The sequence below is a fragment of the Apteryx rowi genome, unplaced genomic scaffold (genome assembly GCF_003343035.1).
Source record: "Apteryx rowi isolate R43461 unplaced genomic scaffold, aptRow1 scaffold_99, whole genome shotgun sequence".
Classification (NCBI taxonomy): domain Eukaryota; kingdom Metazoa; phylum Chordata; class Aves; order Apterygiformes; family Apterygidae; genus Apteryx; species Apteryx rowi.
Genome location: NW_020451304.1, coordinates 206,151 through 219,227, shown reverse-complemented (window position 1 = coordinate 219,227; position 13,077 = coordinate 206,151). Strand labels below are relative to the sequence as shown.

The window sequence follows — 13,077 nt, the reverse complement described above, 5'->3', positions numbered from 1 at the left end:
CGCCGCCCCGCGCCACTGCTCGAGGGACGCGTTCGTTTACTCGGGCCCAAACGCTTCTCTCGGGGAGCCGCTCGGCCCGTGGAAGCCTCTGGCGGCGCTACGTGACAGACCGACCTCAGCGCCCCGAGCGTCTCCCACCGCCTTAATACCGCGTTCCTCTTTTCAGCTGCTGCTTGAGAAAGCAAGGGATAAGCAGTCACTGCATCCTGCTATAACCTGATACACGAGCCTCGCCGAGGGGCCTCGTCTCCTTTGTTGTACCGGGTGCTTTGCACAAGACCTGATGTTTTCCTGCGTGGTTGGTGGTAATGGGGCAGGAGTGGCTGGCTGAGCGCTTTGTTCGGTGCCCTCCGCTGTATGCGACTGCGGGACACAGGCAGGATAAGGACCTGCCGCGTATGTTTGAATTTTATGAAGCAGAGCTTTTAAAAAATACGTTAAACGCCTTAATCAGAAAACAGAACACAAGCAAAGGTTGCTATATTGTTTCTTTCACTAATTAAATTACTAAATTAGTTTAATTGCCCTTTTGGGTGGTTTGACTGTTGGCCTAGCTGGAATAGGCTGTGCCACTTTTAGTGGTGGGAGAGCAGACATCCCTGAGGATGTGTGAGATGCCTTAGTTTAGCAAGCTGTTCATATCCTAGTGAGATCCTGAGTCTACTGCCACTCAGAAAGCTCAGCTCCTGACTGAGGCAGAAGTTTGAGAAGCCCCTTCTGAGTGGGTGTTGTTCCAGTTAAAGATCCTGGCTCTTTATCTTGGCTCAGAAATTCCTGCAGCACTTGGCAGTTACACAGTACTTCAGTAATCTGTAGAGTTTGTCAGATGCCTGCGTTCTTCAGTCAGCAAGGAACTTGCATACCTTCAGATTACAAAAAAATCAAATCGATAACTTACAACATCTAAAAAGAAACATTCTACTAATAGGCTAGTATTTCCATTGACCAAGCTACACAGGAACACAAGGCACTTGGACAAAAAGCCAGATGAATCTAGAGATGAACAACTGCTAGTTAGCAGCGTTGACTCACATTTAAGGAGAACTGCTCTCAGTTTTTAATGCCTTCCCCCTTGTTTTCAGTGCAGCGGTAAAGCACTGGCTAGGTGAGAAGCTTGACTACATAGTGGCACGAGAACCCTTGGGATGAGCTTGCAGATGCTCTTCTGYCACATAACTTTGTGGCAGGGCCGAGAACAGTCTAGAGCCAATTGTTGCAGTCAGCACCAAGGTTATATGTCACTGGTAGGTGACAAATGCTATGTAATAGTAGTTTTCTACGAAGGAGTTTTAGAGCTGTTTGCTTGCTTACAACACATGCAGATTTGATACATGGTTCTTATTCTAACCAAGGCTGTGATACAGCCTTTTCTAGTAGCGTTAACTGAGGTTTATAGCATCTCTGTGAAAGAAATATCTAACTGGCTTATATGTGTCCATTTCTGAAACGGACTTAAGATTTCTTCCAGTGATCACAGTACTGAGTTATTCTCTTTTCTTTTTAGCAAAGGATTGAAATACATAAGCTTCGTCAAGGTGACAACTTGATTCTAGGATTCAGCATTGGAGGTGGCATTGATCAGGACCCTGCTCAGAATCCTTTCTCTGAAGATAAGACTGACAAGGTCAGATGCTCCTCGCTTTCAGTAGCGACTATCTCTGCAAAATGCTGCGCGTACCCACATGCATCTGTATTCTGTCATCTCACATGGCTGACAAGTTATTCCATTGCCATGTAATCATCTGCAGACAGGCTTGTGTCGAAGTTAGCTCTTGTTCAACTTTACTTTCCAGCATCACACAAACCTGTTTTTAACTAGAATCCGTTAATATACTACAAAGTATTTTTTCATTGTCAGTAAAGTGGCGCTTTGAGTATTTAATGCTTCCATATGTAGTAAACGAACACTTAATTTTTTTTCAGGGTATTTATGTAACAAGGGTGACTGAAGGAGGCCCAGCAGAAGTTGCAGGGCTTCAGATCGGAGATAAGATCATGCAGGTAAACACCAACATAAGACAAGTCCTAATTTAGTACCCAGCTATGCAGTACCCAGGTGTGTGCTGCAGAGAAGTTCCTGCTGGGGGGACGTACGGTCTTCTAGGTACTTTCCAGGGCAGGTTGTGGGGGTTATGCCAAATGTCAGTTAACTGCTCTTATAGAACTACGTAGTGGAAAAAGTAACCRGACTCCTGTGAGTCCGTGCATGTGCCTCCGATTTGTTTGTTTCCGTGCACTGGATTTTGAGAAGAGCTGCTAGGCTTAGATGGCCTGAGGGAACCCACCAGAGATGGGGCAGCCCAAGGGCTTGCCCCTGTGCGTCAGGCTTGCCCTGCTTTGTCAAGACTTGCTGTCTGTGACTACTGAAGCACCTTGTGTTCTTTTTCTAGGTGAATGGCTGGGATATGACAATGGTAACTCATGACCAGGCTAGGAAGAGGCTGACAAAAAGAAATGAAGAAGTGGTGCGGCTGCTGGTGACCAGGCAATCTCTGCAGAAGGCTGTGCAACAATCAATGATGTCCTAATCAATCATGAGGTTGGGGAAGGGTTGGGGAGGGAGAGATGTAGACTGGATATCAAGCAAGGAAGCAAATACTAGACCTGAGCAGGCTGTCTGGAAGGAGTGCATGTTCCTACCTGTGGTAAACACTATTTTTCTTTTTCTGGTGTAACTGACAGTAGTAAAACTCTAGTCCTGTAAGCAGAGTGCTTCTCTAAAGTCTTCCCTGCAGGTACATGGCAAGACCCTGTAATAGTCATGGCTTTCAGGAGGACAGGACAAATACTAGTTATTTAAGGAAGCAACTGGAGGAGCCTCAACTTTGACAAGATTCTTCTGTAGCACAGAAGCTTCCTCTTTCAAAAGGAAGCATGGCTTCTGCCAACGAAGATAAGAGGGTTTGCTGTGGCCAAGCTTGTAGACACAAGCTGTCCTGTCCTCCTGTGCTATCAAGTTAAAATGTCAATTAAGAGTTGCAYTCTGCTGTGGGGAGGAGCACTGTACTAATCTCACACTGTGTGCTAGCCAGACAGAGTATGCTGAAGGGTTTGGGCATTATGGTTTACTGCAAAAATTCCCTGTACAGAGGAGCCTCTTCAGACAAGAGACAACAACCGAGTAATACAGAAGAGTTAGATTAGTACCTGTGAAGTGCACTAAAAGCTCTTAGACACTACAATTCAGCTTTGTTATCAGAGTGAAACCTCAATTCTCCTTGTTCCTTAGTAATACTTAAYACCAAATGAATCAAGATTAAATGGCAGGAATACAGAGTAATACGAGTAGGTAAAGAAAATACTATTGCTGGACTTACCAAAAAGGCTGCTCGTATCTGTAGTCTCCCATTCTTTATACCACTTCTGTCAGACTTCAGGTGGAGGGGGTGGATTTTGGTTTGCATCTTGTAGAAGACTTTCCTTAAATTACTGATTTATTGGATGGAAGAGAAGAATATGCCAGTAATTTGCATAAGTGCCTCTTGACCAAATTTAAACTTCTAGTAAGCTACAAAGTTGTTTAAATCAATTACGTACTACAGGATTTAAGATTCTTGCTGCAAAACTGAGTTAATTATCTAGCATTCTCAGTGGTTTGTTAACCAGCTAGCTTTACAATTATCTGAAAACTGGAGTTCTTAATCCACCTCAGTTGATTTATACATATCTATACTTTCCTTAAGCGGTCTTCAGGTAAGCTGTTGTAAATAGAACACGAGGAGATGGCAGACTAACTTATTCAGTACATTACTGCTATGCCATGTAGGCATATTTTGATTAATGCATCTCAGACTGTTCTGTACACACCAGCAGATGCCTATTTACCATTTTTGTATCTATTGAACTATTACAATACTGCTTTTGAATTTTGTAACAATTAAGAATTCAGTGGTAAATTTTAAGGCTTTCAAGCTGAAGTTATTTTTGTTACTATAAAGATACACTGCTTTTTGTACTGCTATGTCACTTGATTTTACACACAATAAAAAAAGCTGGATTTCCTGAGCTGCATCTCTCTACGTATTTGACTGCCTCCAGCTGGGACTTCTTTTTTCTAAGGGGATTTTGGACTATGTCAACAAAATGCAGTCTTAGAAACTGAGGTTAGCAAGGTCTGATTTCACTGTCGGGTATTCATAGTGTTAGTGAACTCTCAAAACCTCACCTAGTCTCTAGCAGGTGGGAAAGAGTTGTAGTTTTCCTTAGGCTGACATCTAGCAAGAGAGAAACTGAGTATTCAAGTACTGTTCCAGTACAAATGCATAGATCACCTTCCAGTTCTTTCAAAAAGGTATAATACTTACCTTCAAGAAAGTCAAGGCCTTGATCTCAACCTGGAACATACCCCATGTGTTTAGAATGTTGCCCAGGAACAAAAACATGTATTTAGGAACTTTAATCATTGGGCTGTTAATTAACATGATCCACTTCGAAATAATCCCTTTGACAATCTTTATTCCTTACCATCCACAGTATAGGACTCCAGGTATGCCAGTAGAAGTAAGCAAAATTAAATTAAGTTAGTGCACTGGAAGTATTCAGATATATTTATCTGAGCACTTGTCTTAGCACATTTGAAAGAGCTTTCAGTGAGATAGGAACACAGTCACTGTTTCTTCTCAGTACTCTTCCTTTCTCTGGGTTCAGCTTTTAACATTGATGTTTACTTTTTTTTCCTCCAGTATCCCTTTCATGTACCATTATTGCTGTTACAGCAGTGTTCTACTGTGACTTGGTCTGTGAGGAGTCAGCAGCAGCAGTTAGATCTGTGGACCTGCTTCCTTTGTCACTACGTTAAYATTTTAAGTGGTTGCTTAGATATGATCTGAGATTTTTGGAAGCCAGGACTCCGGCTCTTTGGAAGTGAAGCACGATCAGAAAGACACGAGTCTGATCTTTCCCCTTCTTGTTGCTAGAGGAAGAAGAGCCACACGTTGCTTCAACAGCTCAAGCCAAGCTGGATTTGCAGCTTCAACAGGTATGAGAGTCTCTTCCATCCACAAGCAGCTAGATAGCTTGGTATCCTTTAAGGCATTTGGCAATCAGCATTTGGTGAGGCGAGAGCTTGTACATGGTACCAGAAAGGATCAAAGTAAATAGAGCTCAGAGTCAGTATTTCTGGTACCTGGTTAAGAGACATCTTGAAATCCCTTAGCCAAGATGGGGTAAGTCCAATATAAAGTTTTTATCTTGGCAGGAGATGTTATTCACAAGGTTCATACCCCCGTCTCCTATAAAGGCAGTAGTGTTGGATCATAAAAACAACATCAAAGATGATGGAGAAGACACCCAGGCCAAACTTGGTTGGATCTCCAAAGATTAGCTTCCACTGATCTGTCAAACACAAGATTAGAGAACTAAGACAAGTTAATCAAACCAACAAGTTAGTCTTGTCTTGAATGGTCATGCCATACATAGAGTAGTTGATGTTTAACTGGACTGTTCAGATACACCTTAAGACTGATTGCAGTGTATAACTTATATGAAACTAACTAAACTGTTTTGCAGTTTCTTCAGAATAGCTGTCATTTTTTAACTTGAGGAAATACAAACACTTCTTTATTCTTAATGTAGAAACAGCTACCCACACTGCCACACAAACATGCTCCTCCCAAGTTAACATACAGCGTTATGTCTGCTTTGCAGCAGGATTTCCCCCCAACACTACCACTTAGAAGGGCCCCCAACCATCTCATTTCCAGCCTTACCATTGTTGTATGACTGCAGAAACATCTGCAGGAGGCTGAAGCTCCCACCAGTGAAGTCTAGTAACACATTTCCAATACTCCATCCCTCAGTGCTCTTCCGGCGGAAGTTCATGTATGCCTGGGAGTGTGACAAGAAGCTGGTTAGTATCTCATTGCCTGGTTGCACCTAGTCACACCTGTCAACACCTAGTAGTCCTGTGAGACCTCAATCCTGGCTACCTAGTGTGGTATCACAGTAGTTAGCAGAAGCCTTGTTCTAGTCTGCAAGTGAGGTTCAGCTGTTCCTTCCTGGCAAGAAAGCTCACCATGGAGACTTCTCTGTTCATTTTAGAAGTTGATCTACCTCTTAGTGCCCTGGGCAATCCCAATAAAACAAGTGAGCATTCCTGAGAGTAACATTTCAGAACTCTTCTGGAAAATTATGTGGTATCTTCAGACTATTTTGTCACTAGAAAATGAATAAATAGTCATCATTACTGGCTTAGTCTAGTCAGACTTTCAAGAAGATGCACTTCACACTTAGGGTGGCAGTAATATAGTATAAAAACAGAAAAGTTCAGATTTACCTGTGGAAAATATTTTATCAGTGTGACTGCTAACTTAATGTAAGAGAAGCAAAATAAGAATTGTAGCCACGTCATTTCCTCAGCTGCAGCAAGAAACAGTGTTGTAAATGTAAAAATCCAAGCAAGTGCCAATAGTCCAACAACAACTTTGGATACTTTCTGACCTGCTCTCTGAAACAGAAATGTAGACACATTTAAAACTGTCCACACACCATTATAAGATATACAATATGCTCAGCACTATGCAAGGTTACAGAACAAACCCATTGTTGCACCAATTAGACTCAGACCACAAGGGAATTTTAAGACTAAATGGAGTGCTACAGCAACCAAGAGCTGATCGGTTTGCAAGAGCTGATTAGTGACAGCGAACAGCATTTATTTAGAACACTATTGTCCATGAGCAAGTGGAAACAATATTGCTGCAATGTTCTTGAAGATTTATAATGCCTGTTATTCAGTGCCACAGCTATCACAATCTCCTGAGTTTAGCTTGATGATACCAAGGGTTCCTGCATATGCAAGAGGCTGCTGATACCRTTACAGAAGAGAGTTCATGGTTGCCTTCAGATTCTTTACTAGAAAAATTATCACACCTAACAGTGGCAACAAATGAACCATGACAGTTTTAGGTTTAGCATCACTGAAGGAAGCACTCCAGGACAGAAATAGTTATCTGTTAGCAATAGTTACCATCTAGAGCAAATTGGCTGTTCAGATCAGAGGCTTTTACAATGGGAACTAAATAAATAACCACCTGACTTTAATGATAGAATGGGATGAGAATTACAGAAGACTCTCTGCAGCTGTTTTGGGAGGGGATGGGTTGAAGAAGAAAGCTCATGAGGTGCAGGCAATCTGAGGACCATCCTAACCCAAGGAATGCTCCAGATGGTGAGGAAACAGCAACACACATCTTGACATTTGTACTGTGTAGAGCTGTAATCTGTGTACTGGCTAGAGATCTGTTTGGGAACTTTATGAACCTGGCTGTTTGCCTTAGTTATTTTGAATCCCTAAAGAGTCTACTGATAAGCTCAGAACATCCATGAGGCTGAAGTAGCTAAGCTTACTGGAGCGACCATTAGCTCAGTAAAGATAAGGCAGTTGGGCTGTGAAGTTTCCCTTCTGGAGAGGCTGAGGAAAGGGCAATGAAGGTGACTTTGGAGAACAGAGAGGGTGGACCTGAGTACGGGGTGTTGTGAGGTGTCCGACAGAGGGAGCTCTGCCAGAGCTGACAGGTCAGTCCAGCATTGAGACCTACCTCATACATGCTGCACTGAATTATGATGAGAAGAGTCAGAGCTACTGCATGGAGACTGAAGAAAACATCGTTGATAGCCACAGGGTTTACTCCATTGGGATAACTGAGTAAGAATTCCTCCTAAATGTAAGGGGAGCCAAAACTAGTCAAATACCATAGCTTCCTCTGTAAATAACCTCCCTCCCCCACAAATATTAAAGATAACGTTTACCTTAATTAAGGGAATCCAGAAGAGTCCAATGTTAAACACACTGTATGCTATGAAGCCAGTAAGGTTTAATGCAATAAAGTCAAAGCTTAATCCAACAACACTAGAGAGAGAAAAAAAAGTTTTAAAAATATGCATCAGAGCGTTACAGCCAGTTCCAAGGAGGACTTGTCATTAGGATGTGCCAATATATAGACAGTTTTTCATGTAAGCCAAAGCTGCAGGCATTGTTGCAACATGATGCCGAGTTCATCAGGAAGCAAGGTGAAATATCCTTTATATGCCACACACTGGTATGCCAAATCTTAGGACTAGGCGTCTGTAGGATGCACTTAGTTTCCTCTGACCTGCCTGTATGAAAGTTCACTGGGGCTACATTTATTGAGGCTGTCTTTGCCCTGTTCCTCAGTCTTTCTATGCGTTATTCACAAGAACCGAGATGGACATAACTGAAACTAAGACCATGATTTTCAGAAGTGCTTGAGTAACTTACAAACACATCTTAAGTCTCTTTACCTTTTCCGTCGCCAGTTCTCAAAGAGTTGAGGATAGAAGGAGATAGACCAGGCAAGGAAATAGATCCAGCCAACCACCTCATCAGCATATTTCACTATGATGCTGTGAATCACTTGAAATTGAATCCTAGGTCTGAAGGTTAACGTATACAGAGTTAGTCAATTTGTCTGTTCACACTTTTTTCAGGACATTTTCCCTTGTTCTACTTAAAGAGAAAACAGAGTCAAGGAATTTGAGACAAAACAGTTAGGATCCCGAGTTGGTTTCAGTTGATTTTTTCCCCTTTCCTTTAGTGCCCTTGTTATGTTTAAGACTTCTACCACGCCTAGCCTTTTCTTCTTGTCCGACTCTTTCCTTTCCATTCTACTATCATACAAATCTTCCAAAAGGTCATCTTGTGCCTATTGTTTCCATTCTCTTAGCATGAGGTCTGTTGTGCAACAGCAGAGTTTCACTTTTCATGCTCTGCCAGCAAAGCCTCATGATCATGCCTGTCCTGTTGAACATTTCATGAATGTGGCCACCTCTGCATTTGTTGCAAGTTTTAAAAGCAGAAGTGAAATGAAGAAGTAAGACAGGAGTATGGTGTTGTACAGTGCCATCTGGGCAACAGGCAAATACAATCCAGTTTTCTCCATGTTGTTAGACTGTTTTCCTATTACAGAGGACAGTAGCATCTGTGAATGGAGGCCCCTCTAACCTAAAAATCAGACTATTACCACTCCAGAGCAAATTCTAAGCAACAGCAGTATCCCACTGGACTTTTACAGCCAAGTGCTTCATGGATCAGGAAGGCTAGTGTATAGTTTTGAGACTCTTGGGAGGGGTTATTAAACCAGACTAAGGAGCCATGGGAACTCAGAGTCATCTGGTAATGAAATCTAAGATACCTAGACTACCATTCTGCTTCCATACATTGTATTTATCTGAATACCTTGAGGACTGCTGGAGGGTCACTACATCTTCTTGACTATATACCACCCCTGTCTCATTAACTATTTGACTATAAAAAGAGGGAACAATCACCTTAAGTGTAGGGAGCAGTAAGATAGTAAGCAAGTAAGCAGAGCTAAAAACCAGTTTCTCACCCAGTTAAGTTGGAATTACTGGTATGAAGATACACTGTAACTTGCCCAACATCATCTGCTTTTACTTGAAAGTCTACCTTAGTGAGACCTGCAGGCAATTTTATCTGCAAGGCAAAATGGAGGAAAGAAAGAGGAGAGTTGCACCATACCAACAGCAGGCTTTTGCATAAGGTCAGAAGTCTGTTATGTGACTTACTTCGTTAGGTAGTTCAACAATGGTTCTGTGTTTCGATGAGTACGTAATATTAAGAGTTATCAACAGTGTCTCATTTAATGGAGCCCTGCAAAGGCAGAAAAGCCAAGTTAGACTAGTGCCTGAATTCAAAGACTTTCCTTCAGGCCTATTGGAGAATGTCTGCCAATTCCTCACAGCTTTGGCAAACTTAATGGACAGTCCATACACAACAGTACCTGCCTAGTACTCAAAGGAACACCAACATCAAAGTATTTTAGCAGTGTGCTATTCCTTCTTCTGAACACTTAGTTAGAACTAGTGATGGGCACTAGACAGTTATAAGGCCGCATTTTACCTCCCTCTTCTCTTCATTTTACTTCCCTCTGCCACCTAAGTGGCAGAGCAAAACCATAGCAGCAAGGGATTAATAAGCACCATGACAGGATTTGGTGGTGGGGGAGAAGAAAAGCAGAAGCGATGGAAGTGCTACAAACTAAGAATCAATTGACTGAAATAGATCTGCACAACTTTCTCCCCAGAACTTCACTGGGCACTTGTCCAGAAGGTTTAATTGTAGTGCTGTACTTAGTGTATCATAAGATTCAAATGCTTGTACTTGTTCATGAACTAGATTACAGTACTGTGTCTTTCTTTGCAAAAAGAAGAGTTCTAGACTGCTGCAGTGATGTTTAGCCTTTTTCCTTCCTAACCACAGTTACTATATTGTCATCTGACTGTTCACTTCTCCCCACCACCACTCCTTTGAAATTTCAAAGTTGTTGAATATTTAACACTTCTTTCCTGGAAAAAGGCTGACAAAGCAAGAACACAGACAAACAATGCACTACATTAAACAATGGGACTGAGGTGCACCAGCCCCAGTGGAGCTGCATTTCTTTGCTAGAAACAAAGAGTTTTGTTTGCCTGGTAAAGTCTCTAGTGATCCTTCTAGGAAATACAAGTTTTTCTTAAGCTTTGGGTTTTGGAGGTGGAGGAAACTTAAGTTCGCTTACAGCAGACAGTTAAATAAGCTAATATAGGACAGACAGTACACAATATCTTTCCCTGCTAGAGCTTCCATACAAATGACATAGGATATTGTTGGAGGCGCACTCCACACAAGGCTGCGGGTGAGGCTTCTGCACCACTTTGGTCCAAACTGGTTTTAAAGGTGATGTAACAGTCTAGGAGTGGCCAGTCACACACAAGTGAGATTCACTCTGCGCACCTACCCTCTAGCTCCTCCCCTGTTCCAAAGAGAAAGTGAAGTTGCAGTCGTGATTTTACCTCAGAGATATAGTGATGTTTATTGAACTCCCATTTTCTAATGAAACCACTTCAGGGACAGACAATACAATGGCTCCATCTGGGGAAAACAAAACAAAAACTCCCACTCAATTACTATGAATGACAGACACTCCTGAAAGTGTCTGAAGACCCAGCTGTTTTATTTTGTGATAGGAAGATTTCATCAAATGCTGTCTGCACTGTCAGTCTAATAAAAAAAACACACATACGACAAACAAAGGGACTACAGCTTATTTCAAGGCAAACTAAATGAAAGAGGAACTAAATAACTGTCACTTGAACAAGTCGTAAGGAAGCAACTTAAATATTTGAAGTGCAACAGAAGTTCATGCCAACAGAAGTTATACGGTATTTTAAACTCATGCTAATTGTTTCTTGCTGTGATCCTAGTAATTTGCGAGTCAAAATGCTCAAAGTTCAGTTTAAAACTGCTGCTTGAGCCACAAATTCAAACCAGATATCCATATGTTCAAGAGAACATGAATTTATTATCCTAATGCTTCAGGATTCTCAAGCACCTTGCTATAAGGCTCTGAAATGTTGTTATTAAGGGGTACACTTTGCAACAACCCAGCTAGATTGTACCACATCATGTTTTGAGAGAGAGGTCCAGATTATAAATGCCAATTTTACTGATATAAAAATGATAAATTATCATGTGTTAGCAATTTTGGGTTTGTATGTTTAAAGAACAAAAGTGGCAGGAGGAAGAATAAAGAGCTACATAAAAATAAGATCAGATATATGAAGAGAGATAAATGGATTGTCCTGGACACTTATTTTCAAACACTGCTTGTGTACTTGGCACCCTATTTTGTCTCCTGAACTATGAAGTTCAAGACAACTAGAACTGAAATCATGGTTTGAAAAAATACATGGGCTGGATACAGTGAAGTGGCAGACACTAGCAGTTAGCCTTAGAGCAGTGGTGAGTCCCTTGGGTGTGTCAGGAGCCTCATGCAGCAGTTGGAGCACCTCCCTGTACCTTCTGAAAGTTGATATATTTAGAAAGAATTGAGAAACTTTGTTTAGATAAGAATAAACTGCAAGAGCCACTATTGCAGGAAGTTGTATAGGTATTATCTGCATCAGAAGCAGTGGTGCGCGTCTGTCTTGTTGCCTTATAGAACAGAGAGTTCTTAAGAAGTTATTTAAATGCAGGAGAGCTCCCCAGTTCATCGCCAGCTGCTCCACGCACAATATTTAACCCACATCTGCAGAAGCGAATTCGTATGCTCCCCTAGCGCTCCATCTGGCCCACCAGCGCCTCAACGCAGCGCCGTGCGTGCAGGAGCGAGCGCACGAAGCCCGAGGAAAGGCGTGAAGGAAGAGCCGAGGGGACACCTGGAGCAGCTCTCCCTGGAGAGGCGCCGTGAGGGGCCTACCCCAGCGGAGCAGCCTCGGGCACGGCTCCTCCACCTCTTACCAGCCAGGAGCTGGCCCTGCCCTGGGCAAACACTCACCGCCAGGCCCCAGCAGCGCGAGCGAGAGGCACAGCAGCGGCGGGAGCAGGCATCTCGTCCCCATCCTGGCAGGGCTGCAGAAGGGGTAGAGGGGGAAGAAAAGCTTTGCTCAGGCTCCACGCGTTATGGGGGGCAGCACCACCCCGTCCCCTCAGGGGCAGCACCCACCAAACGGCTCCCTGCCCCCGGCCCGGCTCCCCCCCCCGAGGGACCCTCGGCCACCTCCCCTGCCCCCCGTCCCGGCAGGGCACCGGCCTTTCGGCCCCTTTCTCTGCCCGGACCCCCCGGGGACATCTTCCCCTCGCAGTTTGCCCCACAGAGCTGCCGCCCCCCTCACAACCGCCGCCTCTGGTCCCCGGGGACCTCCCCTCACCTCAGCGACACCCTTCCCGCGCGGGACTACAAGTCTCAGCAGCCCCCGCGCCTCCGCCAGCCCCCGCCGCCTGAGGCGGCCAGGCGCGGTGCATGCTGGGACTTGTAGTCCCCGCCGCCCTGACCTCAGGAGGCACGGTGAAGCGGCTCCGTCCCGCGCTTTAAGGGGGAGGCAGGCGCCGAGGACGAGCGTCTGGGAAAGGGCGCCTACCTCCTCCTAGCGCCGCAGCTCCGTCTCGCGTGCCTCCGGCTCTTCCCTTTTCTGCTTCTCACGTGAGGCGGCCGCCTATCAACTCCCCGCCTAACGCCCCTTGGCCGGCGCGGCGCCGGTGTGGCCGCCCTCGGCTGCCATCTTGGGTGTGGCGGAGCGGGCGGCGGCGGCGGGGCCGCGAGGTGGGAGCGCTGCGGC

The 13,077-nt window shown here is 44.1% G+C and overlaps 2 protein-coding genes across 8 annotated transcripts; one reads left to right on the top strand and one right to left on the bottom strand.

Moving 5' to 3' along the window:
- Positions 1–175: 175 nt before the first annotated feature.
- TAX1BP3 (Tax1 binding protein 3) lies at positions 176–4,011 on the top strand. Of its 2 annotated transcripts, XM_026055148.1 has the most exons (5): positions 176–305; positions 1,083–1,244; positions 1,505–1,624; positions 1,924–2,001; positions 2,391–4,011. In XM_026055148.1, the coding sequence occupies exons 2-5, from the start codon at positions 1,146–1,148 to the stop codon at positions 2,526–2,528; spliced, it is 435 nt and encodes a 144-aa protein (XP_025910933.1). In that variant the 5' UTR covers positions 176–305; positions 1,083–1,145; the 3' UTR covers positions 2,529–4,011. The 2 variants fall into 2 exon arrangements, with proteins under 2 accessions (XP_025910933.1, XP_025910935.1); XM_026055150.1 differs by lacking the exon at positions 1,083–1,244 and having other exon boundaries at positions 176–396.
- A 427-nt stretch (positions 4,012–4,438) lies between these two features.
- On the bottom strand, positions 4,439–13,009 carry CTNS (cystinosin, lysosomal cystine transporter). Of its 6 annotated transcripts, none has more exons than XM_026055142.1 (11): positions 12,794–12,983; positions 12,297–12,370; positions 10,813–10,891; positions 9,547–9,631; positions 9,351–9,454; positions 8,263–8,394; positions 7,750–7,849; positions 7,539–7,658; positions 6,275–6,445; positions 5,709–5,826; positions 4,439–5,334 (listed from the first exon to the last, which is right to left on the bottom strand). In XM_026055142.1, the coding sequence occupies exons 2-11, from the start codon at positions 12,358–12,360 to the stop codon at positions 5,204–5,206; spliced, it is 1,104 nt and encodes a 367-aa protein (XP_025910927.1). In that variant the 5' UTR covers positions 12,361–12,370; positions 12,794–12,983; the 3' UTR covers positions 4,439–5,203. The 6 variants fall into 6 exon arrangements, with proteins under 6 accessions (XP_025910927.1, XP_025910928.1, XP_025910926.1 ...); XM_026055143.1 differs by having other exon boundaries at positions 12,880–12,891; XM_026055141.1 differs by lacking the exon at positions 12,794–12,983 and adding an exon at positions 12,670–12,767.
- Between the last annotated feature and the right edge of the window lie 68 nt (positions 13,010–13,077).